Source organism: Rattus norvegicus, chromosome 14, assembly GCF_036323735.1.
Source record: "Rattus norvegicus strain BN/NHsdMcwi chromosome 14, GRCr8, whole genome shotgun sequence".
Lineage (NCBI taxonomy): Eukaryota > Metazoa > Chordata > Mammalia > Rodentia > Muridae > Rattus > Rattus norvegicus.
The window spans coordinates 82,622,112-82,644,734 of NC_086032.1; the positions used below are offsets into that span (position 1 = coordinate 82,622,112).

At 55.1% G+C, this 22,623-nt stretch overlaps 1 protein-coding gene across 10 annotated transcripts; it reads right to left on the reverse strand.

The window, feature by feature from the left end:
• Positions 1-111: 111 nt before the first annotated feature.
• Positions 112-22,414, reverse strand: Smtn (smoothelin). 10 transcript variants are annotated; one of them, NM_001013049.2, is made up of 21 exons: positions 22,251-22,403; positions 20,393-20,507; positions 15,829-15,977; positions 15,247-15,340; positions 15,072-15,150; positions 14,893-14,990; positions 13,732-14,052; positions 13,575-13,647; positions 12,902-12,973; positions 12,289-12,807; positions 11,964-12,136; positions 8,866-9,024; positions 8,702-8,777; positions 7,659-7,826; positions 7,502-7,564; positions 7,264-7,345; positions 5,474-5,647; positions 5,157-5,274; positions 4,501-4,652; positions 3,424-3,588; positions 112-415 (listed from the first exon to the last, which is right to left on the reverse strand). In NM_001013049.2, exons 2-20 carry the CDS (start codon positions 20,441-20,443, stop codon positions 3,444-3,446), a joined length of 2,766 nt encoding a protein of 921 aa, NP_001013067.2. In that variant the 5' UTR covers positions 20,444-20,507; positions 22,251-22,403; the 3' UTR covers positions 112-415; positions 3,424-3,443. The 10 variants fall into 10 exon arrangements, 9 of the variants coding, with proteins under 9 accessions (NP_001013067.2, XP_008768481.1, XP_017454609.1 ...); XM_008770259.4 differs by lacking the exon at positions 3,424-3,588 and adding an exon at positions 9,964-10,056 and having other exon boundaries at positions 22,251-22,393; XM_017599120.3 differs by lacking the exon at positions 3,424-3,588 and having other exon boundaries at positions 12,289-12,789; positions 22,251-22,409.
• Between the last annotated feature and the right edge of the window lie 209 nt (positions 22,415-22,623).

The window sequence follows — 22,623 nt, forward strand, 5'->3', positions numbered from 1 at the left end:
CCTGAATATCCCCGGGCGACTCCTCCCACTGCCTGGCTGCGGGAGTGGGGGGAACACTTGGGGACAGTTCACAATCCTACGCCATCCCAAGACAGCAGAGAGAAATCAGGATCGTTGAAAACCAATAATTTATCAAAACGCTGCGTGTGTACAAGGGGGAGAGGTGTTTCGACAGACGGGGCAGCAGTGGGCAGGCGCACTGGGAGGGGCCGGTGCTGGGGGCGTGGGGACAGCAGCCTGCAGCGCAGGCGGTGTGAGCAGTGGCTAGACATTCTTGCCGCGCAGGCGCAGCTCATGGCGCCGCAGGTGGTTGTACAGCGATTGCACGTAGGTGAAGACGCACTTAGGGTCTGGCTTTTTGCCCATGATCATCATGTCCTCCACCTCCACCAAGGGTACACAGTCCACCAGCATCCTGCAGGGGAGCGGGGCACAAGAGTTGTTGTCAGCGCCAGCCTGCTTCTTACTGTGTCCCTCTACCCCGAGATCTTTGTCACAGTCTGCTTGTCTTTTCATAATCTCCAGATTATGAAATCTCATCCATCAGAAAGGCTTTCCAGGAAGGGAAACCCGCAATCAAACCCAGGGACCATCCTGCCCATAGGCTACGCAGGTAGAATTTTGAGGGGTTGGGGAGTGAGCCATGCCCTACCCTGGGCATGTCTAGACCCCAACATTCTCTGGAGGGCCCACCTCATGCTCAGGCACTGGTGTATCCCAGTTGGTAGAGTCTTAGCTAGGCCATTATACCCCCGGGGGGGCTTCCCCTTTGGCTAGTGTTATTCTACCCCCAGGATTCCCCAGTGACCCACTTGTTCCAAGGGAGGCCAGTGGTATTCCCAGAGTGGTTTTTTAACCCCTATCATCTGCATTGGGTGGACGTTGGGAGGCAGATGAAGACCCTAGTCATTTCAGCTGGGTCGTCTACACCCCACACTGAGCTCACGGTGCAGTCACCCTTCTGATTCTCCTTCAGAGTGCTACACTTTATTCAGGGAACCAACCCAGCCGTTTGTTTAACGCCAGGTCGAACCTGGTATGAGATACAGGCTGTCAACCCTGGGTGTTGACAACTGCCTGGAGCGCCCCCTTCCCTACTGTAGGAACCTCTCCCCCTTACAGCTTTAAGATGGGGGACAAACTCAGCCTATTGTCTTCCTGTCCCAAACTAAGATATCTTCTGTTTTGCCTCCTGTTCACACTACTAAAAGCTTATTTCAGTAGGGATGACAAAAAGCAGAATTGCTGCTGTTCCCAGGACATGAGACAGATAACCTAAGACCCCCTTCTGGTACCTGCATAATCATACCCGGGATGGTGGTAGGACTGGGATCTACTCCCAGCTCACCTGAGACTATTTTTGCATTTTGTGGTATTGGAGATTAAACCCAGGGCCTCAGGCTTGAGACAGAAGCTCTCTCCCGCTGGGTTACCACCTTTTTGGGGGTTAGAGTCTCAATAAATTGCTGGGGCTAGTCTTGAAAACATTCTCTAGTCCAGGCAAGCCTTAAATTGGTGAACCTCCAATCTCAGCCTCTGGTGTAGCTGGGAATCACAGCCCAGCTCCTCATCGGGTCTTTTACAAAGGTGTCAGGAAGGAGAAAAATCCCTCAGTCTCAGTTCTAACTGATCACTCGTGGATGCTTGATGGAGACTCTTCTGTGACCCTACTACACCCCCCGCCCCACCCCCATCAGACATTCTACAATTCACTTGAGACCTTAGAAGTACTCACAATAAGTGACAGGTACCTGGCACTAGTAATGATGGGCTATGTGCCTTTCGGGTCATCCTCACCCCACATTTGGGTTTGTTTATCCAGCTGTACCATGGTGAAGAGGCAGGCTCTCTCTCTCTGGAGCATCTTCCAACTGCAGTTATCTTTGCAGGGATCCCAGCCTCCCTCTCCCAAGTCTGGAGCTCCCTCCTGCCCCTGGTTGCCTTCCCTGGAGACCTTATAAAGCCATTGTTTATACTGGGGTACATGGTTCAGGCTACCAAGTGACAAGCCAAACACCAGGCAACTAAAGCAACAGCACGTAGCTGAGTCACACTTTCCTGCTGGGCCAGAGCTACACTGAGCAAAGCCCTTCTTTTTCGAGTGACCTGCCGAGCAGGGGCTGAGACCATATATGACCTAGAGACGGCACCAAGCCTGTTTTTCACACCCGAGCTTCAGTGTGTGCACACACGTGTTCCTTCCCCCAGGGGCCCTGACCCAGGAGAGCACCTTGTGCAACCCTGTTGACTCCATCCCTGAGTCACATTTCTCCCAGCAATTCCTTTGCTCCCTTTGGACCTCTACTTTACTTCGGGACTGGTTCTGCCTGTGCTCACCGGTGCTTGTAAGACTCTGCCTTCTTGGGGTTGGGGATTTAGCTCAGTGGTAGAGTGCTTGCCTAGAAAGCGCAAGGCCCTGGGTTCGGTTCTCAGCTCCGAAAAAAAAAAAAAAAGACTCTGCCTTCTTCTGTGGTCCCATCCCCACCTCCCACCTACGACCTCTGTCTAACAGAATCGGTGGGAATGTAGTGGTGGAGCTAGAGAAAGAACCGCTAAACGGAGACCCTGACCTCACTCTGTGACCTGAAAACCAGTTCGGATCGGAATTCTTTTCTGTGGCCCTGAGGTGATTTGACCAGAGAAAAAAGCCATATGGCTTGGGGGAATCCAGCCAAAACCATCTCCCTGTTGAATTGGTCCTGTTCCCAAGTTCCCCGCTTTGGAGAAAGACACCACCAGTTCCCCATATGGCACATTCCGAGTTTGAGTGGCGTCTTGGCCCTCTCTCTCTTCAAGCCAGATCAGGGAGCCTGTCTTTCTTGTTTGCTTGTTTTTAAGACAGGGCCTTGCTATTTTGCCCAGGCTGATCTTGAACTGTGATCCTCTAGGCTCCTGAATGCTGAGGTTGGCAACCCGCACCATCCTGACCCTTCCTCTACTTCTGATGCGATTCCATCTTGAACATCCCAAGTTTCTCCGAGGGATTGTTCTGGAATGCTAGTCTGAGCACATCTCTCAGATAACCTTTGGCTCCTGGGTCCTCACAGGAACGCTCAGACTCAAACTGTGGTCCCTTCCTTCAACCTCCCTTCCAGGCTAAGCTGTAATCTCTCTTGTCCCTGGCCTTGCTGGGCCTGTCCCTGTGCCTGCCGCTCCTCTTCCTCCCTCAGTCTGAACTGTTCAGACCCCGGTTTAGTTGTCTCCTTTTAAAGCTTGCCATCCGGGGCCGAGCCTGGGGCCTCCTGGGCTCCCTGTCAGTCTTCCTCCCTGTTATCATACCTTAGCGTCACCAAGGGTCTTGCCTGTCTCCTCTGGCTTTTCTAAGTTTCTCCTGCTTTTCACACTTTCCCCTTAATCCCTCTTAGTGCACTGATGAGCAGATTCCGGTGAAATGAGACAGGTGGGAGAGGCGACATTTCTCACCGTGGGGCCCCAAGCAGGGGTTAGGACTTTTTGGTTTTTACCAGCCCCTTCTGGACCAGACAGCGGTAGAACTCCTGGATGTACGTGTACACGCACTTCCAGTCAGGCTCTCGAAGCCGCACCATGTCCTCTGTATCCAGGAGCTGCGGGCAGTCCGCATGGGTCCTGGGGAGGGTAGGGGGCCAGGAAGGGGCAGGGGGCGGGGCCCGGTGCAGGAAGGAGGGAAGAGAGGCCAAGAGAGAAGGGAGGACAGAGACACACACACATACACATACAGAGACATGAGTTCAGTTATGTTCTCAGTGCCGCAGTCTGCCAGCCCCCCGCATGCCCCCTCCCAATGGTGGACGTGCCGCTCACTACCCGTCACTAATGGTGCGCGGTGCAGACAAGGGTGGGGGGGGCCAAACCAGTCACAGGTGCAGAGAACTCTTGGGGCAAGCGGGAACACGGGGAGGGGGGCATTGGCATTGGTGCCGAGGTTGGAGAGGAGGGCTGTGCCCCAGGGAGAAGGGGGTGAGGGAGGCGTGAGAGAAGTGGGGGAGGGGGAGGGGAAGGAGAAAAAAATCCTAGAGGGAACCAGAAAGGGAAGGGAAGGATAAGAAAGAGATGGAGGAGGGTGCTTGGGTGCAGTGTGCAGAAGGGGCAACGATTCCAAAGTGGAGGGCTTTCGATGTCCTATATAGGCCTATATAGGTCACTCGGGCATGGTGCCTGGGCCAGGAGCCTCCTTTTGGAATCTCCAGCCGGGATCCCGTGGGAGCAGGAAGCTCTGGTAATGGTGGGAGGACAGCAGGACAGAGAAATGGAGAGAGGAGGAACAGGGGCAGATGGAGGAGGGAGAAGTTATGGACAGGGCCACCTGATGGGTTTTAGCCTGGGCTGGTGGGCGGGCCTGACGCTCCTTCCTTCCGGTGGGCACCTGGCACACTCAGCAACAGGTGGGTGGAGGAGGATGGAAACTCTCTGGGGATGGGGGTCTTGTCTGCAGACCCACTGTACAACTGGCCACTTCCATGGGGGGGTCTCAGGGCTGCCGATCCCAGCGGACACCAGGAGAACGGGGCTCATACTTACTCAGCAGATGAGAAGGCCATTTCAAAGTTCTGGCGCCGGTTTTGTGGGCTAAGCTGTCCATAGTCAAAAGCCTCAGGGAAGAAATTGTGCACCAGGGCACAGAAAGCCATCCCATCACTCCAGCTGGAGGAGAAGTTCTGGATGTCCACGTGCTTTGGGAGGCAGAGGCACCGGCACCGGTCAGAACGCTGGGGGTAACTTTCCCATGGTTGCTACCTACCCCTCCCCCACATTTTGGCATCCCAGTCCTAGAGCAATTGGACCCAGCGAGATCTTGTTTGTCCAAGACCATACAGTAGGTGAGCAGTTAAAACCTAAGCTTCTTCCAATTGAGTTCATTAACCCCCTAGGTGGTGATTTTTTTAGGGGGAGGGGCTAGTGAGATCCCAGTGCCACTCAACTGAGGTTATGGTCACGTATGTTCCAGTCACTCCTTCCCTCCCAGAAATTTACTGGGTGGAGCACTGAAGGGACCCCAAGAGCAGGATCTGTCTCTGAATCATGCCCACCAAGAGATTCAGAGCAGGACATGTGGTCTCCCTGAGACTTAAGTCTTCCCATCTGAGAATGTTTTTCACGCTCCCTGCCAGAGCTGTGACAGCTGCCAAATAATTCTCAGAAGAGGGTGCCAGGCTGAGGCACTCCACTGGGCTCACCTCGTAGCCACGGGTCTTGGCTCGGCACCAGTCCAGCAACATCTGCTTGATGCTGTTGGCGTTGGGGACTCCGAAGCTGGTAGAACGCTGTACCGCTGTACGGGGTGTGCCAGGACTGCTGTGGGGGTGGCATGGGGAAGGGGGTCACAAGACGCCACTAATGGGCCAGCCTACCCTTTGGACCCCTGGCCTAGTCTACCATGACCTTCAGCCTTTCGGTCACATTGGACCCTCCTTCTCCCATCTCTGGCTGCATCCACTGAACTTTGGGCCCTTTCCCCAACGCCCAGACCATTTCTCTACCCTCTACCACTGACCCCGAAGAGCCTTCCTTCTCTAGTTTCTCAATCATGGCCTTGCGTGCTTGGGACGCTGAGGTCTTGGGCAGACTCTGTGCCTTCATGAGCTCTTTCTTCTTCTCTGCCTGGCGTTTTTCGAGGGCCGCCAGGCTGCCAGAACGTGAGCTGGTTTGGTCCTCTCGGTCGAAGATACTGGAGGGAGACAAGACGGATGTTAGGTTGGAGGAAGAATGGGTCTGCTCTCTTGGCAGCAGACCAGGATCCTTAACTTGGTGGTGGTGGTGTTGGAGACACTGAAACTTGCAGCATGGGGTCCTCCTGGGCTGCTCTGGGGCAGGGTTTCGGAGAGGTCTTATACTGCACCAAACACCACCAGTAACTTCCACTAACACATGAGAAAGAGGTTAGGGGGAATTGAGGGTGTCCTTAACAGAAAGGAGAGGGTGTCCTTGTCACGCCTGTTTTATAGAGGAGTGCATAGAGAAAGGCACAAATACGGGATGTTGGCCAGGTTTAATCCCCAGTTCCAGGCTTTGTGGCACGGGCTGGTAATCCCAGCTCCTGGGGAAGCTGACCCAGACAAATGACAAGTTCGAGAACCACCTGAGCTACAGACTGGATGACTTAGGGAAACTCTGACTTAATAAAAAAAGAAAGGTAGCTCGCAATAAAGATCTTGCCCAGTGAAGCACAAGGCCCTAGGTTGGATCCCTAGGACCGGAACAAAACAAAGCAAAACAAAGGAATAGAATGATCAGCCCCAAATAGTAACAATAGTAGTAGCTCAGGCCTCTGAAGACTTTACTGGACGTCCTTTTATTACTCCTAGTGCTGGGGAAGGAATCCAGAGACTCCTGTGTGTTAACCACATGCTTTGCAACAAGCTACATCCCAGCCCCCCACTCTGCTGTTGAAAAACGAGGGACTTTGACGTGTTGGTGTGCTCCTGTAATCCCAGAACTCTGGAGGTTGAGGCTACAGGATCACAAGTTCAAAACCAGCCTGGGACATACAGTGACACTCTACCATGGACCCACCTCTCCCCACCCTGCAAAAATACAAAAAAGCAAATGCAGGCCTCGAATCCCAGATGCTTACGTAGCTGAGGCAAGTTCAAAGCCTGCTGGACCACAGAGCGAGTTTAATACTAATAAGCTGCAATTTAGGGAGAGACCTCGCCTCAAAGGGAAAAAGTGAAAAGAGGGCCAGGGATGTTTGCTCAGCAGTGCGGTACTAGCCTAGCACACCTCACGTGAGGCCCTAGGTTCTAATACCCAGTGAGTCAAACGAAGCAAAACAAAAGATCCAGCCAAAATGAATAAATTAGTAAGGAAATAAACTTTACAAGGGTGAGAGGAATCCACACTATTTCCTACGACAATGAGGAAACTAAGGTCTCTTTATAGGATTTCAGAGGACACCTGTATGCAGGGCCGGAATTTGCATACAGGTCACCAATTCAGAGCTCCTGGAACTTCCGGGGATTGGCTTCCTGCCTGCTATCCTCTGTGCCATAAGTGCCTCAAGTCAGCAGCATGTTCTGTGACCCAGAAATGGTTTGCAGACATTGGAAGTGCCAGCCAGCAAGGAGTGGCAGGTGGATCTAAGGCTCAGTGTAAGACTCTCAGCAAGTCTGGCCTCCACAAGCATCTTCCACCCCTACCCCGTGGTGTGCCTGAGAGATCACAAAGCAATCAGGACACAACTGATACCTCCTCGACTGCATGTTCATTCTCTCAGTATGTCAGTCTGCCTTTCTGCAGAATGGGTATGCAGTGAGGTCCCCAGAGGTACTGCCCCGTGCTCACCTGCCCATTTTTTTGGATGAGGAAGAGGAAGAGGAAAAGGTCTTGGTTTGGACCGTGGTGCTGCTGCTGCTGCTGCTGCCATCTGTGGGAAAGGGAGTGAGGTGAGGGCCTGGGCTGAATATAAGGAGGAATAGCCATAGCCACAGTGGAGAAATGAAAGTGAAGGATCAGTTGAAGACACAGAGTGTTTAAGGAGATGAGCAGGCAGGCAGGCACAGGAGGGAGCAGGTGGCCTTACTCTCCGAGCGCCTCACGAAACTCGACTCCACTGTGGTGGTGCGCGCAGTCTGCGTGCCGTCATCTAGAAGGACAGGAATGGGACAAAAAAGTGTATGAAAGGCAGAGGGAATCACACTGAGCTCACCCTGAGCCCCAAACCCTGCTCAGCCTCTTACTGGAGTGGACGAGCCGCTCAGTTTTGGTAACTGTGCTGACCGCCGAGCCATCAGCCGCCCTCTGGCTGTGCCTGGTGGTGGTCTCTGTAGTAGCCATATTGCTTCGGCTCTCGCCTGGCCGGGCCCGTGCCTCTCGTAGCCGCCGTTCTCGTTCCTTGTCCCTCTGGTCTGAGCAGGGGGATGCCCCATGCGTGTCCAAAAGGGCAGCCCAGCGCCACACAGCACACATGCACAAACACAAGGGGCACACGGGATGGAGTGGAGGAAGCTCGTTAGAAACACCAAGGACACACGAAGCCACTGCCTCTCTAGGGATGGATGGGGGGGGGGGGGGACGACCACAACTAGGCCCAGAGCTGTGTGTGTGTGTTAAAGGTGACGGACTCTGCAGAGGAAGAGGGGACATAGAACAGCTGCGGTCAAAGGGGCATCCGGATCCAAGACAAGTTTCTATGGCAACAAGAAGCTGAATCCGGAGGGGAGAGAGCTGGGTGAACACTGCAGCTGAGAGGTGGACCGTCAAAGTCCTAGGAAGGAGAGAAGCAACCGGAAGGAGAGAAGCAACCGGAAGGAGCACCTAAACGGGGAGTGGGTGGAGGAATCGGCGATCGGACTCGGCCGAAGGACACTGGAGAAAGAGGCTGGTGAGGAGGGTTAGCTGGGTAGGAGAGTAATTGTTCTCAGAGAACAGCTGTCTCAGAATAAACCTAGACTGTGAGGGACAGAAGGGCTAAGAAGCTGCAGGAAAAAGAAGTAGCCACACCCAGAGACAGAGACTAACGGGGTCTCAGCAGAGCGAGGAGCAACTGGGAGGATTGTGTGGATTCAAGCAAGCCACACCGGTCAGAGGAGAGCAGTTAGGTGCAGGGGGAGAAAGGCTGAGGGGGCTGACACAGGGCAAGGAGGCCAGGGGGCACCTGGCTCGAGGGAAGGGCAGATGAGTGGACAACTACTGAGCTGGAGTGACCACGGGAGGGCTCCAGAATGAGGGTAGCAGCTGAGGAACGGAGCGGCTACATCTAGGAGGGCAACTGGCTCTCTACCTCTCTTTCTTTGTCGGAGCTCACGGAGCGCAGCCCGGATGAGCTTCCGCTCTTCAAAGTTCGTAGCCTGGTCCAGCTGTAGATAAAGCAGTTGTTGCATACCTGGGGCCTGCCGATCCCTCTCCTCAGACAGCCCCCCCGTCTGCCAGCGCTGACTAACATACCATCTTGTCCAGGATTCCTTCGTCCTCAATGGCCATCAGCTCCTCTGCACTCAGGGGGCTCCGCCCCTCTGGGCCTTTGTTCACTTTGTCCAGAGTCTGCTCTGTTCCATTAGCTGCTTCCACTGTGGCAGAGGGGGGCTCTGCTGGATCGGGCTCCATCTACAGAGTGTGGAGAGGGTGTAGGTTTTACGCAGGGATGTGGGTGAAACCTGGGTGGAAGAGGATTAGATCCTGGAGCTGCTGGCATAGCATTAAAAATAACCCCAGCAGCCTGCGGGGCCTGCTGATGTAGGCTAGCCATGTTGGTTTCAGGCCCACTGTAGTGAGCCTTGTATAGAGTCTCCCTCATATCCAGAATCATACGAATACGAATTGGTAGCAGCAGTAACCATGGTTCCCACTCAGTCGAGAACAGTATGTGTATAAGCACTGAGGGTTTTACGGTCTCTGTTAGAGAGGGGAAACTGAGGCTAGGGCAGCTGGATGACTTTCTTCCCACAGGTCCTCAGTGAGTGTGATGTGACCTGCGGGCTAAGTGCGGTGGTTTCAATCCTGAGGTTGAGTTCTTTCTAATGGTTCATTTCTAGTGTCCTCCTAGGCAGCACAGATCCCAGGTCTTGATTGCCAAAGTGCTGGACCAGGTCCCGAGGGCTTCTAATAAGGTGTCTGACTGGAGCTACCCCAAGCTGAGACCCCTAGAAGCTCTCTACAACTTCCCTTCCTTCCTCACCTTGCAGGGACCCATTATCTAAGGAGCATCCAGCACCGACCTAACTCCCCCAGGGGATCTCCTTCCCACCTTCCCCCTTGAAGCCAAGGCCCAGCTCAGCCCTCCCCTCCTAGCAGGGCTTCTGTCTGTCATGAGGGTAAGGAGATCCAAGGTGGCAGCTGTTCTGGAGAGGCTTGGCCTCGTTAAGGTTGCAGGACAACTGCCAGGGCTAGAGCCTGGCACCTTCTTGTCCCAATCTTAGAGGGACCTTACTCTACACTGTACCACTCTGTACAGTGAAGTAAACTGAGGCGGAAGCAGCATCGGTACATTTACAGACACTCAGCAGAGCCGGGTTCAAATCAGTTCCCTCCCACAGGCTGACTTACGAGACTGCTGCTTCGAGAGGGGCCCGCAGAAGAGCTGCGGCGGGTGCTAAAGGCAGGCGGGTGGGCCACGGGGGTCCCAGCATCCTCAGCTGCCTGGAAGAGGGCCTCAGGGTCGGCAGCAGCCAGCAACAGCTCGCTGGGCTCTAGCTCGGACTCCAGGTCCGGCACGAGTGGAACACCCAGCCGTAGGCTCAGCACCTCCACCTGCCTGGTCAGGGCATCCAGCCGCCGGCTCAGGGCTGCTGTCTCGGCCCGAAGCTCTTCAGATGCCTGAGCCACTGGCTCTACAGTGGCTAGGGCTGCATCAGCTGCCTGGGTCACCGCTGACCGGCCTGCTTCAGCCACTGCCTGCAGTTCCTGTAGTGCCTGACTCAACCGTTCCTCAAAGGCTGCAGCCACCTCAGGCCCAGGCCCTGGCGCTCCCGGCATACTGCTAGTCGGGGCTCTGGGGTACAGTGGTGGGACAGTAGCAGGGGCTGCTGTCTATGCTGGCAGTGTCGCAGCTGGTCTGAGGGCGAAGGCAAGGGCAGAGAGCCTGCCCCGCCCCTGCTGGCCTCCCAGCCTGCCACCAGCCAGCTGGAACAACTGCCCAACCTATTCTGGGCTCCTCTGAGGAGGGGATGGAGGGGGATGGGTAGCCTGCTCAAACAGGCGGACAGCCTGTTGCACAGCTCAAGGATTAGTGAGATCAGAGAGCCCCATGGCCCATAGGTGGAAGAATGGGGGGGAGCATGGACTGAGAGGCCGGGTACATCAACTGTGAGACTTCCATTTGCTGGACCCCTGCATATCTCTGCTCTCATGCCCCATTAGTTTAGAAAGCCTTGAACAAGTCAAGACAGTGGAGGAACAGGAAGATGAGACTTTAGGCAGTCTGTTAGCGTGGGGGCCTGTCCCTGAGAGACATGTCCTCTAACCCAGCCAAAGCGCTCAGATCCAACCCCGGACCCTGCACAAGCGCATCATGGACACAACATCTGTTCTCCTCAGATGGGGAGACAGGTCATTTGTCAGTGCCAGAGCCAAGACTTCACTCACCACGAGAGCCCCATCTGTCACCGTCCCTCACGACAGCCACCCCAACCTTCTGGGTCCTGCTCTGTTGCCAGAAGGCTGATCTCGTTCACCTTCTCTTCCTGTTACCCCTCGGAAGGCCCAGGGTTAGCTCCATCTGACCACCTCACCTCAGTCAAAGCCCCATCCAGCCTTTCATACAGCACAGAGGGCATTACCTGGGCAGCCCACCGGGAACCTCTTTCCCAGCTGAGCTCCCAACCGGTTGATCCCGAGCTTGGGAATGAATAATGGAAGGGACACCTCGGATTCAGTTCCTGTGGCACCTGCTAGGCTGATACCTCCTCACATGCCGGGTGCCCCCTGCCTGCCTGTCTTCATCATCGGTTCTACCCCTCCTCCACAGCAAAGATGCTAATCAACAATCTGATGGAGTGGGCTGAGTTCGCATTAGCGTGTGATCTGATCCATACGCCGGGGCTGACGTTCAGGGCTGGGTGGGAACAGGGGTGTACATGGCAGAGGCTGACACAGGAAGAGGGCCAAAGGCCCCTACCACCGCCTGTGAGCTGCAGCCTTCACGTTTGTTCGCTGAGAAGTGAACCGATCAATTTAGGGGCAAGGATCAAAGATTAGCAAGTGGATCCAGGCATGGCTGGCGGCTCACGGCTGTAAATGCCAGCATGCAGGAGGTGGAGGCAGGAGGATGACGGAGTTCAAGGACAGCTCTGGCTATGCACTTAGATCAATGCCAACCCAGGGTACAAGAGACTCGACATAAAACAAAACTGAACAGCAAAAGATCAGCATACGACTTCAGATACGCCTCTGGGTGACTATGGATCAGCCTTAGACACGTCTCTCCGGCCTCAGTTTCTTTGTGTGCACAGTGATGGAGGAGCACAGCAGAGAAAGTGCACCTACACCCTTAAGCACTCCCTGAAGGTGGTGAACGGTGGTGGCTGGTGGATTGTAGAGAGGCTCACCTTAAAGTTGCAGCCTCCTCGGTTACCAGGGGAGGCATGGCTGAAGGTAGTGACATGAGTGACACTGCCCAGTCGGGTCACAGTCCCAGGGCTGCTGACGTGGGTGATGGTGTTCTTGCCCCCACTGCTGGTGCTGAGAAGGGTAGGGGGTGCCCGCAGTCCCAGAGTCAGTTCTGGAGGGAGAGGGTTGCTGATGAGGCCAGGTGGAGTGTGGGCAGTGCCAGTCAAGGTGAGCCACACCCTGGACACTGGCAGCACCATCTGCCTTCATGCAGAACTGGGAATTGGGGGGTGCAAGCACTCCACCCAGGCAGGAGAAGCCTACCTGCTCTCTGGTTGCCTGTAGGCAGCACCACCCGGCCTGTGGAGGCCTGACCACGGCCATCCTTGATCTCAATGGTAAATGTAGTCTTCATACTGCCCCCTGGCTCCCCAGTGCCGACGGCCACGGGTGGTGGGGTACTGGGCTCTTCTGAGCAGGGCCTGGGCCCCCCTGCTCTGTTTTCAAGGGACCTGGGAGCCAAGCTCCGCCCCCCAGGGCCCTCCTCTTGAGGGCAACTCTGAAGCTGGGCCAGGGAATGAGCAAGTTCTCTTTGCTTCTTGTGGGAGGAAGTGTCACTGGGACTTGGAGAGGAGGAGTTGCTGGAGGAGGAGGAGGAGGCAAGGGTGGTGCTCATGAGGGAAGGGCCCGGGAGCCTTGTGGGGGTCGGTGAAGCGAGGGCTGTTCGGGGTGGGCCATCCTGGAGCCTGGCAACCACAGGAGAGTCAGATGTGAACTTGCGCACTCGGTCTCTCACAGAGCCAGCTCGACGGAACTGGGATGATCCTGCAAGAGGGGTTGGCTCTGGAGGAGACACGAAAGCCGTCAGTGCCTGGGTGGGATAGAGACTGCCCAGACTCTAGGGATGGTAAAAAAAAAAAAAAAAAACGGATGGTACCTTGATTTTGGGTTGGCTGTCGGGGACTGAGCACAGACAGGGAGCGTTGGCAGGGTTTCGGTTCAGCCAGGTCTGGTAGGAGGTTGGTGAGCATGGGGCAGCCATAACGGGGAATGGGGGGGGGGTGAAGAGAAAGGAAAGTGGATGGTGGGGTGCTGTTCATATCACAGACCTCTCCTTACCACACCCACTGAGGCCTGCCTACTCATCGGCAATTCTCCTACCGGCACCTCCTCTCTCTCCTGCACTGACCCCAGGGTGATGTGGGCACTCTTAGGAGCCAGAAGTGAGCTAGGGCCAGAGAAAGGTATCCAGATTCTCCCTACTGATGGGACTAAGGGACACCCTCCACCCCCCTTCTGCTGCCAGCACTGCCCATAGATCCTGCTGGGAGATGGGTATACTCCCTTATTGGGGAGAAGAATGTGCCTGAGGTCTGTTGCCTTTCAAGGCTGTAAGAAGGCCTCTGGCCATGGGTGGCAGGAGTGGGCCTGGCCAGGGGAGGAACACCTCAGGGGCTGTGGTGGGCAGTGTCAGGGACTGCCTAGACCTGAGAAGGCTAGAGAAGCATCAGAACCCATTCTATAGGCAGGGAAAGGAGAGGGGGACAGGGAGAGCTGGGACAGGACAGGAGAAAGCAGAAGCCCGTAGTAACCTGTACAGGGATCCTCACCTGCTCTCTTAGTGTTAGAGGAGCCTCTGGTGGAGTCCACGGTATCAGAGGGCTCTGTGGAGCCAAGCAGGGGCTGCCAAGGTAAACACCACATTGGAAAGGGCTCTCGGACCAAGGAACTCACCTGCCTGGCATCCCCATCTCTCACCCAACTCACCTTGCTGATGACCCGCCCCTGAGAGCTTGGGGGTGCCGGCGACATGGGAGGCTCAGGGCTGGGAGCTTCTGAAGGGTGAGGAAGTGGTTCAGAGCTGACTGGAGCCTCAGCAGCAGGACACTGGGCCCCAGCAGGCTCCAGCAGAGGCTCTGGAGAGGCCGTGGTGGGCGAACTGTCAGGGGAGGCAGGTGAGCTGGGCGTGCCCCCAGGCGGGGCCCTCAGCAGGAGTGTCACTGTGGTCACATCCTGGCTGGTGTCCTCTGGTGTCGGAGTTGGCTCTCGTACTTCTGTCTGCTGTCCCTGTTTCTCTTCCTCTGGCACCTGCAGGGGACACACAGGAGGCAACCAAGGTTTCTCTGAGTGCCACCCCCACCCACGGAGGACCCAGCTGACAGAGCAGGCCATGCAAAGCAGAGGGGCTGGGCATGGCTTCCTGCGGGCACACCTGCATAAAGAAGGCTGGCCAGTGACAAAGGTGGTTTGACAAGGACCAGAGCCAAAGGCCAGCGGTTGGTGATAACAGGAAACTTGCTGGGGACTCCCATTCCTAAAGGACCCTCTCATTCAGAGCTCTAGCCTCAGTCTAGCTAATCAGAGTTGTGCAGGACTAGGCAGCTAGCGTCCTCTGCTGGCCATTAGTGGAAACGGTGTATCTTGAATTCTTACACTATCTGAAGAACAGAGAGGACAGGCATGCCCTGGAGAGCCAAGGTAAGGATGCTGACTGGAGGGTAAGGGGCAGCATGGGATGGGTTTAAGCAGGGGCAGTGCGAGGACTAGACTTGCATTTCTAGGAGATCCTTCTGGCTGCTGAGCACAGGCTGGGTGGTAGTGGTAGGGGTGGAAGGTAGAGGTGAAGGTAAGAGAGGCGCCAGTGTATCATCCGTGAGAGTAGTGTTGGGGAAGGAACAGCAAGTAACTTGGAGCTGTGTAGACAGGCTAGCTTTGAGAGAAAAATCTGAGTTCAAGGTCTGGAGTGGAAGGCATACAGCTGGAGTTGCCTGAGTGCGTAAGAAACGAGCTCTGGGGTTTCCTCGAACACTGGCCAGGGGCCAGCTCCCAGTCAAATGACAGCATAGCAAAGGCTCACAGGTACTATGCCCTGAACTACTGTTGTCAGGAGGCACTGGGTCGTCCTCCCTTCACGCCCGCACTCCTTACCTTACCAGGGTCCAATGTGTGTGCTGCCTGCCTCCTGCTGTCTTCTCGGGACCCACTACTGGGAAGTCTACTGCATAGTCTCCCAGCCAAGGTGGCAGCTGGAAGGGCAGGGACAAGTGTCAGGAAGTGACATGAGATGTGAGGTGCAGGGCAAGGGTGAGTCTACAGAGGGCACCTACCTTCGATCTCCTGAGCTCGCACACGGCGGATGGCGGCTCGGATCAACTTGCGTTCCTCGTATTCACCAGCACTCCGAAGCTATGGATGACAGGCAGGCCACAGGGGGTTGCACTCTGGAATCCAGGTAGGTCTTCATTTACCCTTCACCTATCCCTTGCCTGCCCTGGGCCTTACCAGTGTGGTCAACTCCTCTACATCGTTCATGGACTCCAGTCTCCCTGCCAACCGTGCGAGGGCGGCCTGTTGCTCGGCTTCTCGCTGTTGAGAGCTGCAGGGACAACGTGAGTGTGACCACCATTGCATGATGGGGTCTGGAGGATGTAGACTCAAGGAATGGGTCAGGGTCAGAGGCCAGAACACTGGCAGAGAGACATGGAGCTATCTATGTAGAACCTCTGAGCAAACATCAATATCAATATATCAACATCAATATATATCAATATCTATCCATCCATCCATCCATCTGTCCATCCCTGGATCCATTCATCCAACCATCCATCCATCCATCCATCCATCCATCCACCCATCCACCCACCCACCCACCCATCCATACACTCACCCACCCACACATTCCTGGACACAGGCGCCAATGCCTAATGTTACCCACACTGCACATCCACAGCTGGTACTTGTTCCCTATCCACAAATCTCCCTGTGCATTGCGATGCTCACGGGTAACAGGCACATCTGCCTCCACATGAGCTGATCTTTGGGGCACATTTGTACCTGAAAACCCAGCCCACCCCTGCCACTCACTGTAGCCAGTTCTCCTTGTTGTCTTGCCGCTCAGCACGGAAACGTTTGGATGCCAGAGCCCCCTCTTCTCGTTCTAGCTCCTGCCGCTGCAGCTCCCGGATGGCTGAACGGATCCGCCGCCGTTCTGCCAGATCTGCTGTGACCTCCAGCTGCAATGTAGGTGGGAGAGAGGGGTGGGCATTCTGTCAGGGGCAAAGGACTGGCACCAACTGCCCACAGTTCTGCCTGGGACACAATGGATGGCTTGTCTCCACTCTCTCTACCCTAAGCCTTCCATGTGCCTGCCTCCCACTCAGGATTTTTTAGGGGAGACCTAGCTCATGACATCAAAGATCCCAAGAGGCCCACTGTGCACTGTGGTGCCGGGAACACCTTCTGTGAGAGTGCAGGTGGCAACCACCGTCCCAAGCCAGGTGCCGAGCGGCTGGTCACCCCTTTGTGGGACTTGACATCTGCTCTCCTGAGTCTTTCGTTAACCTTTTAGACCAGGGAGTCACAGCAGGAAAAGGGTGGTCACCCTTCTGAACTACCAACAGGGATGCAAAGAAAAGAAGTCCCCTGGTGATCTATCTAGTCCCAGAGTAGCAGAGACCTGCAGAGAAAGATGTCAGATAGGAAACTGAGGCAGAAGCGGGCGCTGTGGAGTCGTAGCTCCCTGTTTGGCAGGGTTACCTTTCCCCCCTTTACTGACTTTAGTCCTAACCAACATGGAAGATCTGGTGTGGGACGGGCTGGTCCCCTAGAGAGATAAAGATAAGGCAGCAAGCAAGAGGGTCTACCTAGATACCCCAGAGATGTCCACAGAGTACAGCAGCTCCCTTCAGCTTCCGAGGAAATCGGGGCCCTGATAGAAACCAGTTCGGCAAAGTGCACTTTCTATGTGCCACCCAGGCCATCCTGCTGCCTTCTCCACTCCTTGTGGCAAAGCGATCTTAAGGGATCTTAAGGGAGAGGGCTGGCTCAGGGTTGGCCAGTGTGGGTCTGATAGACAAACGGGAGTGAGTAAGGGCAGGGTATCCTGACTAATTCTCCTTTCCAATCTTCTTCCTAGTTGATTTTCCTCAGTTGGGGAGCTGGGAGGTATAGGGCGTGCAGAGAAAAATAGGTATCAGAAGGGAGTGTGAGCTGGCCCAATTTAGCCACTAACCAGCTTGTATTAATCTGAAGAGAGCAGGCAAAGCCTTAGGGACAGCCCTCCCAGATCCACATTCCTGAGGAGCTATGGCAGGCCAGCTCTCTGAAGCCCAGGCCAGATTCCCCCACCAGGTCCCAGTCTACAGTCAGGGCATAATCTCCCGTCATTGCTTCTGAATTGACCAGATGAGACACTGACCCTTGGGATAGAGCAAAAGATGGGAAGGAAACAGTGACCCAGGGGTGGTCTCTTCTCCTTTCTAGTCAGTCAGTAGAAGAAAAGGAAAAGACAGAACACTGACGTATTTATTAGGACCCAAACTGTCAGTGACCCCCCCCCCAAATCCCTATTTGCCATTTTTGTTTGTTTGGTTTTTGAGATAGGGTTTCTCTGTGTAGCCCTGGCTGTCCTAGAACTAGCTCTGTAGCTCAGGCTGGCCCGAAACTCAGAGATCCTCCTGCCTCTGCCTCCTGGGTACTTGGAGTAAAGGGTGCACCTGTCCTCCCTTTAAGATTTATTTTTATTTATGTGTTTGCATGTGTCTGTATGAGCGGATGGGTGCTTGTGGAGGCCAGAAGAAGGCATCAGATCCCCTGGAACTAGGGTCACAACTGGTTGTGAGCCACCTGACGTAGGTGTTGAGAACCAAATTTGGGTCTAATGCTCTTAATTAACTGTTGGGCCAATGCAGATCCCTTATCTGCTCTTGATATTTCATCTGATGAGAGGGAATTGGGAATCTTCTTCACGGTTAATAACTTGAGAGTTTAGACCTAGGTCTCTGACTGCAAGGCTTCCCTGAAACAAGACCTGCTCTAGAAATGTCAAAATCTAAGGAGACTTATTATAGCCAAGAGGTTGAAGCTCACTTCCACAGAACATTTGGAGATTGGTGACTTTAGGGGACAGCTGGTCCAGACAGGTCCAGAGATACCATGACTTTGTCTCATGGGTCCTCATTTCCAACCCCCAGAAAAAAGTACAAGATAGGAATGTGGTCATTTCTACAACCCCTGGGTACTTCAGTGTCTCCACTTGGGAATTGGGATCCTCCTACTGAATCCCCTAAGTGGAAGGGTCTGGCTGGGCCTCACTCTGCGGGCCACTCCCTGGCATCCTTCCTTTTGGGACTGTGAGCAAAGCTCTGACAAGTGTCCCTGCTGTGTCCTGTGTTCCCCACCCTCTTGAACACCAAAGGTCAGGCCACAGTGTTTCTGTGTCTAAAGTTCCTCACCCTCTCAGTTGCCCCCACCGTGTGTAGAGGGACTGCGGGAGGGAGGGAAGGAAATACAAAGAACTATTGTCTGTCAAGGGGAAGGGGATGGTTTCCGAAACTGCCTAGTGAAATTCTCCTGGGAGGAAAGAGGGTGCTTCCTCCTACTGTGGGAGGATGGAGGGGGAGGGGACCGGGGCTCCGGTGCTTTCTACACTCGCTGCTGGAGGCATCTGGTCTACTCAGCGTTCCTAGCTTCTTCGGGCTCTCCTCCACCTGCACAAGAAGCAATTCTCCAGCAGGTCCTCCCTTAATCCCAGGCCCGAGCTGTCTGCTGTGTAAATAGCAATTGGGGAAATGCCTCGCCAGGGGGCGCTAAAGGCCCATAGGCTGCGGCCATCAGTGCGGAGCTCGCCCAAGCCCCACCCACCCAGTCTCCAGCCGGGCGCCGCAGCTAGGAGCCAGGCAGGAAGACCCCAGCCACCGCCGGCTTTAACCTCACATCTGCAAAGGAAGGGAGGTTCACAACGCCTAAGCTGCTTCCCTAGGTCACCAGACCAGGCAGGCGTGCAGACACGTGGCAGGGGGCACAGGCAGTATGCTTGTCCTTGGGTGCCCCTGTCCCGCGCAGCCCACCACCACCCCGTCCTCAGGAATGTGCGGGAGCGGGGCCGGAAGCAACTGCGGCTCCCCTAGTCAGCTGGGCACAGCTTCCCATATAAGGCCGGGCCCCGCGGGGAGGAGCCGGGTCTGGGACGCCCCCGTTCCTGCCACGAAGCCGGAGGGTGGGACCCTCACAGCTCTGGGCACAGCAATGGCGCGCACCGGGCGATGAAGCTCGGGGCTGGGGTGGGTCTGGGGCCGCGGAGCCAAGACAGGGTTGGGTCTCCCTTGTCCTTTGCTCCCAGGCCTGGGGCTGGGAGTAAGTGCGTCCGGCAACTACTACGTCTGTTTCTCCTCTTAACAATGCGTTTCCCAGCTTCCACGCCTTGCATGAATGGTGTCTGATGGTTGGGAGAATACCCCGGTAGTGCATGGACACCCAGCGTGGCTTTCCCTCTGGAAAACATTAAGACTGACTTCTTGAGGGACGATGAAGGTGACTGGTGGGCATCTTTGGAGACCCAACCCCATCTCCTGACTGCAGAGAGCCTTTGGCTGTGGTGAACTCAGAAGGGGGTTAAAGCTCTTGCCTCAGGACACACAGGCCAACTGCGTAGGGGAGGTCAAGGCAATTAGGCCAAGTGGCTCAAGCCTCTGCCTCTAGGGGAAAGGATTGGCAATGGTGTGGGACACTTGTAGAGCAAGTAAAGTCTATATATTTTTGCCCTTGTCAGAGATCAGGGGATGGATGGTGGGGCGTGGCCCCTCTCCCCATGGCCTACTGCATGGCCTTGCTGGTGGACTTGTATTACTGCTCTGCTGTGTTGTCCCACTGCCACTGTGTACTTGGGAGTAGGAAGACGCTGGTAAACAAGAGTGGAGTGGACCAATCCAGTCTCTATCCCAAAGTCAGGTCCATACCCCTATCTAACACTAGCAACCTATATTTTGTATTAACCGCCCCTCCCCCTTTCTTTTACAAGAAGTCAATGCTTAAAGTAGAAAACAACAGACCAGACATCACAGAACTCATATGGGCCCTCAGCCCATCTCTCTCCCGGTTCTTCCAGCTTTTCTCATGACTCTGGGTATCCTGAGACTCCCCTCTGAGGTCTGGACCCTGAGGAAGCTTTTAGCCCAGAGCACTTGGGTATGCGACTTCCCTGCATGGTGTGCTGGTGCTTGCCAGCATCCGTGAATATTCTGTAAGGTGGTGTGCTCAGCACCCAGCTGCTGCTCTCTGGTTTATTACTCATTGCTGCCCATTATCATTGGGCAGCCTGCCAGGAGTGGGCAGTGCCCAGGCTGCTGGGGAGAGGTAGATCCAGCCTTCCCACACCTGTAGCAGCCCCATGGGTGAGTCCCCAGCAGTTACTGTTTAAACAGGAGGTGACAGTTGGGGTGGGCAGGGACCAGGTCTCAGCACCAGACACGGACAGGAACATACCACGGGGTCCTCTGGAGCAGCCAAATGGAACCAACCTGGCACTGTTCCCTGAGCCTCTCCTCCAAACCCATCCCCCTTCTTAGGTACTGACAAGTACATGAGAAGTGGCCTACATCCCTGGGTTGGCTCTTGCCCCACCCCATGGTACAGTAATCGGGCTACTTACCAGTTTTCGGAGGGCTCCTTCATCCAGCCCAGCCAAGGCCTCATCTGCCATCTTGCTGGCTCCTAGTTCTTTAAGTGTGTCAGCTCCCACCAAGGTCCCGGTGGCACTCAGAATTCTGCAAGAGGCAGACATGAGTCAGGTTGCTGGAAACTGTAGAGATCCCCCTAGGTTTGTGCCTCTGTTTCCCTCTCTAGCCCATGAGAATTTCTTTCCTATCCTACTCTGACATGTGGCTCCTGGGTGGGAACTGTCCTCTGCCCTAGGGTGTTTTGCTGAAAAAACTCACCAAACCAAGAATAGGTGTTCCTGTCCCAACCTTACCAGCTTGGCTGCCAGTCTACCCTGTGGTCTAAGTCGGCATCCTGACTAAGCCCCAAACAAGGAGGGCCTGGATCTGGATGGAGAATTCAGCCAGGCCCACCACGCTGAGCCTACCACCAGGGGGTGCTCGCTGGTCTCTAGTCTCCTGTCATTCTCATCTCTGGGGGCCCGCGCAGCCTGCCCCTCCACCTGTACCTCCACCCACCCTCTCTCCACAAGCTGGGTGTCCGGCTGTGGGCTGAGCCTTATCCAAGTCTTGCTCCTACTGTCATGCCCACAGGTATAGGGGCTAAATGCATCTGTCAGTTCTTGGAGCCAGCTTTCTGTACATGTCCATTTTCACGCCTTTCCTTCCTGTGACGTCAGCAGGCCTGGGCTTGTAGAACCAGGTGTCTGGCCCTCCCTGTCCGTTCACACACTTAGGATTCACTCACAGTTCAATTCCCAACTGCAAGGGCCTTGGGAAGCTGACCCGCCTAACCTCTGGACTTCAGACAAACCGAAAGGATGGGAGATGGCCAAAGATTCATCACCCTAGGGGGTCAGAAAAACTCAGACTCAAAGGGCACACAAATCTTCGTTACTTCTGCCTTCTGAAGTCCCTTTCCAAAATGCCACCAAGACTCCAAGCTGTCTGCTTCTTGTCCAATCACTGACCATCAAAATGGATCCCTAAATCTGGTACCAGTCTCTAGCCCAAGTCTCTCCTTCCTGTAGTCCCCAGTGCCTCTGGAATTTGTGAATCCAGGGTCTAGCACACCTGGATGTTTAGTTAAATGATGGTGACTGAATGGCCTCTGGACTCCCCCCACCTTCATTGATTCATCCCGAAATCATCCATTCTCTCTCTCTCTCTCTCTCTCTCTCTCTCTCTCTCTCTCTCTCTCTCTCTCTCACACACACACACACACACACACACAGTCACTTGGTGTGAGTCACCCCATCCGGTGAATGGGTCTGGGGGAGTTCTGATGCACACTAAATGGAGTTTGAAGAACCCTTTCTGTTCAGGTCACTGCTAGGGTCTTTGCCTCTTCATCTAGCTACTCTACCTGGGGTAACTCCCCCTCCTCAGTGCCATTTAATGGTCACCGTCTTAAGTATTGTGGACATGTTATGCTTCCTCATGCTGGGAAATGGTGTTGTTAATTCCGAACCTAGGTGATACCCAGGACTGTGTGCTCAGAAGTTCCTGCCACTGCTTGCTACCCATTCTCATGGCTTCATGCTACACAGTTTGCAGTCCTGGAGATTGTTAAGGCCCCGCGGGAGCGGGGTCAGGATCTGGAAAAGTTTCCTCAAGGTATCAGCTCCCTATAGATTAGTGTCTCTGGGGATCCTGGAGCCTCTTGGAGGTCCATAGGTGCCTTCTCCCAAGGTCTCAGAACTTCAACCATGTGTCTTTGGAGTTCCCGTGATTTAGCTGGGGCTCCTGGACTTGGGAGTTTCAGAATTCCTGTCTAGACATCCAGGTTTCACACCCCCTCCCCCGGACTCATCCGGACTCTTAGGGTTGTCCGGAGATCCTCATACTCACCTCTCAATCCGGCCCGCCGTTCCGGCGCGATTTCGTGTTAGTTTGCTCGGGACCGGGCAGATGCAGTAGAGACCGGCAGACGGGCGGGAGGCACCGCAGCCCGGGAGCCCCGGCCGGTTCAGCAACGTCTCCTGGACTCTGCTTCAGACGCCTGTCCCGCGGCGCCAGCCAGCTGGCTGGCCCCGCCCTGCCAAACTGTCCCAGCCAATTCTCTGTTGAGTCACGCCCCTGCTCCGGTCCTATTGGGAAAATTCAATTTTAGGCCCCGCCCCTACAAGACTCTGCCCCTCACTGTCCAGGGGTGTTGGGTATTGTAGTTTTGGGTGCTGCTGTTGCGAGGTCTTAGACATCCTCGGGTGGGCTTCGGCAGGAT

Coding starts and splice junctions, on each gene's coding strand:
- Smtn (XM_008770259.4), bottom strand. CDS start 20,443: ATGGCAGATGAGGCCTTGGCTGGGCTGGATGAAGGAGCCCTCCGAAAA. Junction 12,974..13,574: donor CTCTAACACTAAGAGAGCAG/GTGAGGATCCCT, acceptor ACCTCCTACCAG/ACCTGGCTGAACCGAAACCC. Junction 7,827..8,701: donor GCTCCGACAAAGAAAGAGAG/GTAGAGAGCCAG, acceptor CCCCCTGCTCAG/ACCAGAGGGACAAGGAACGA.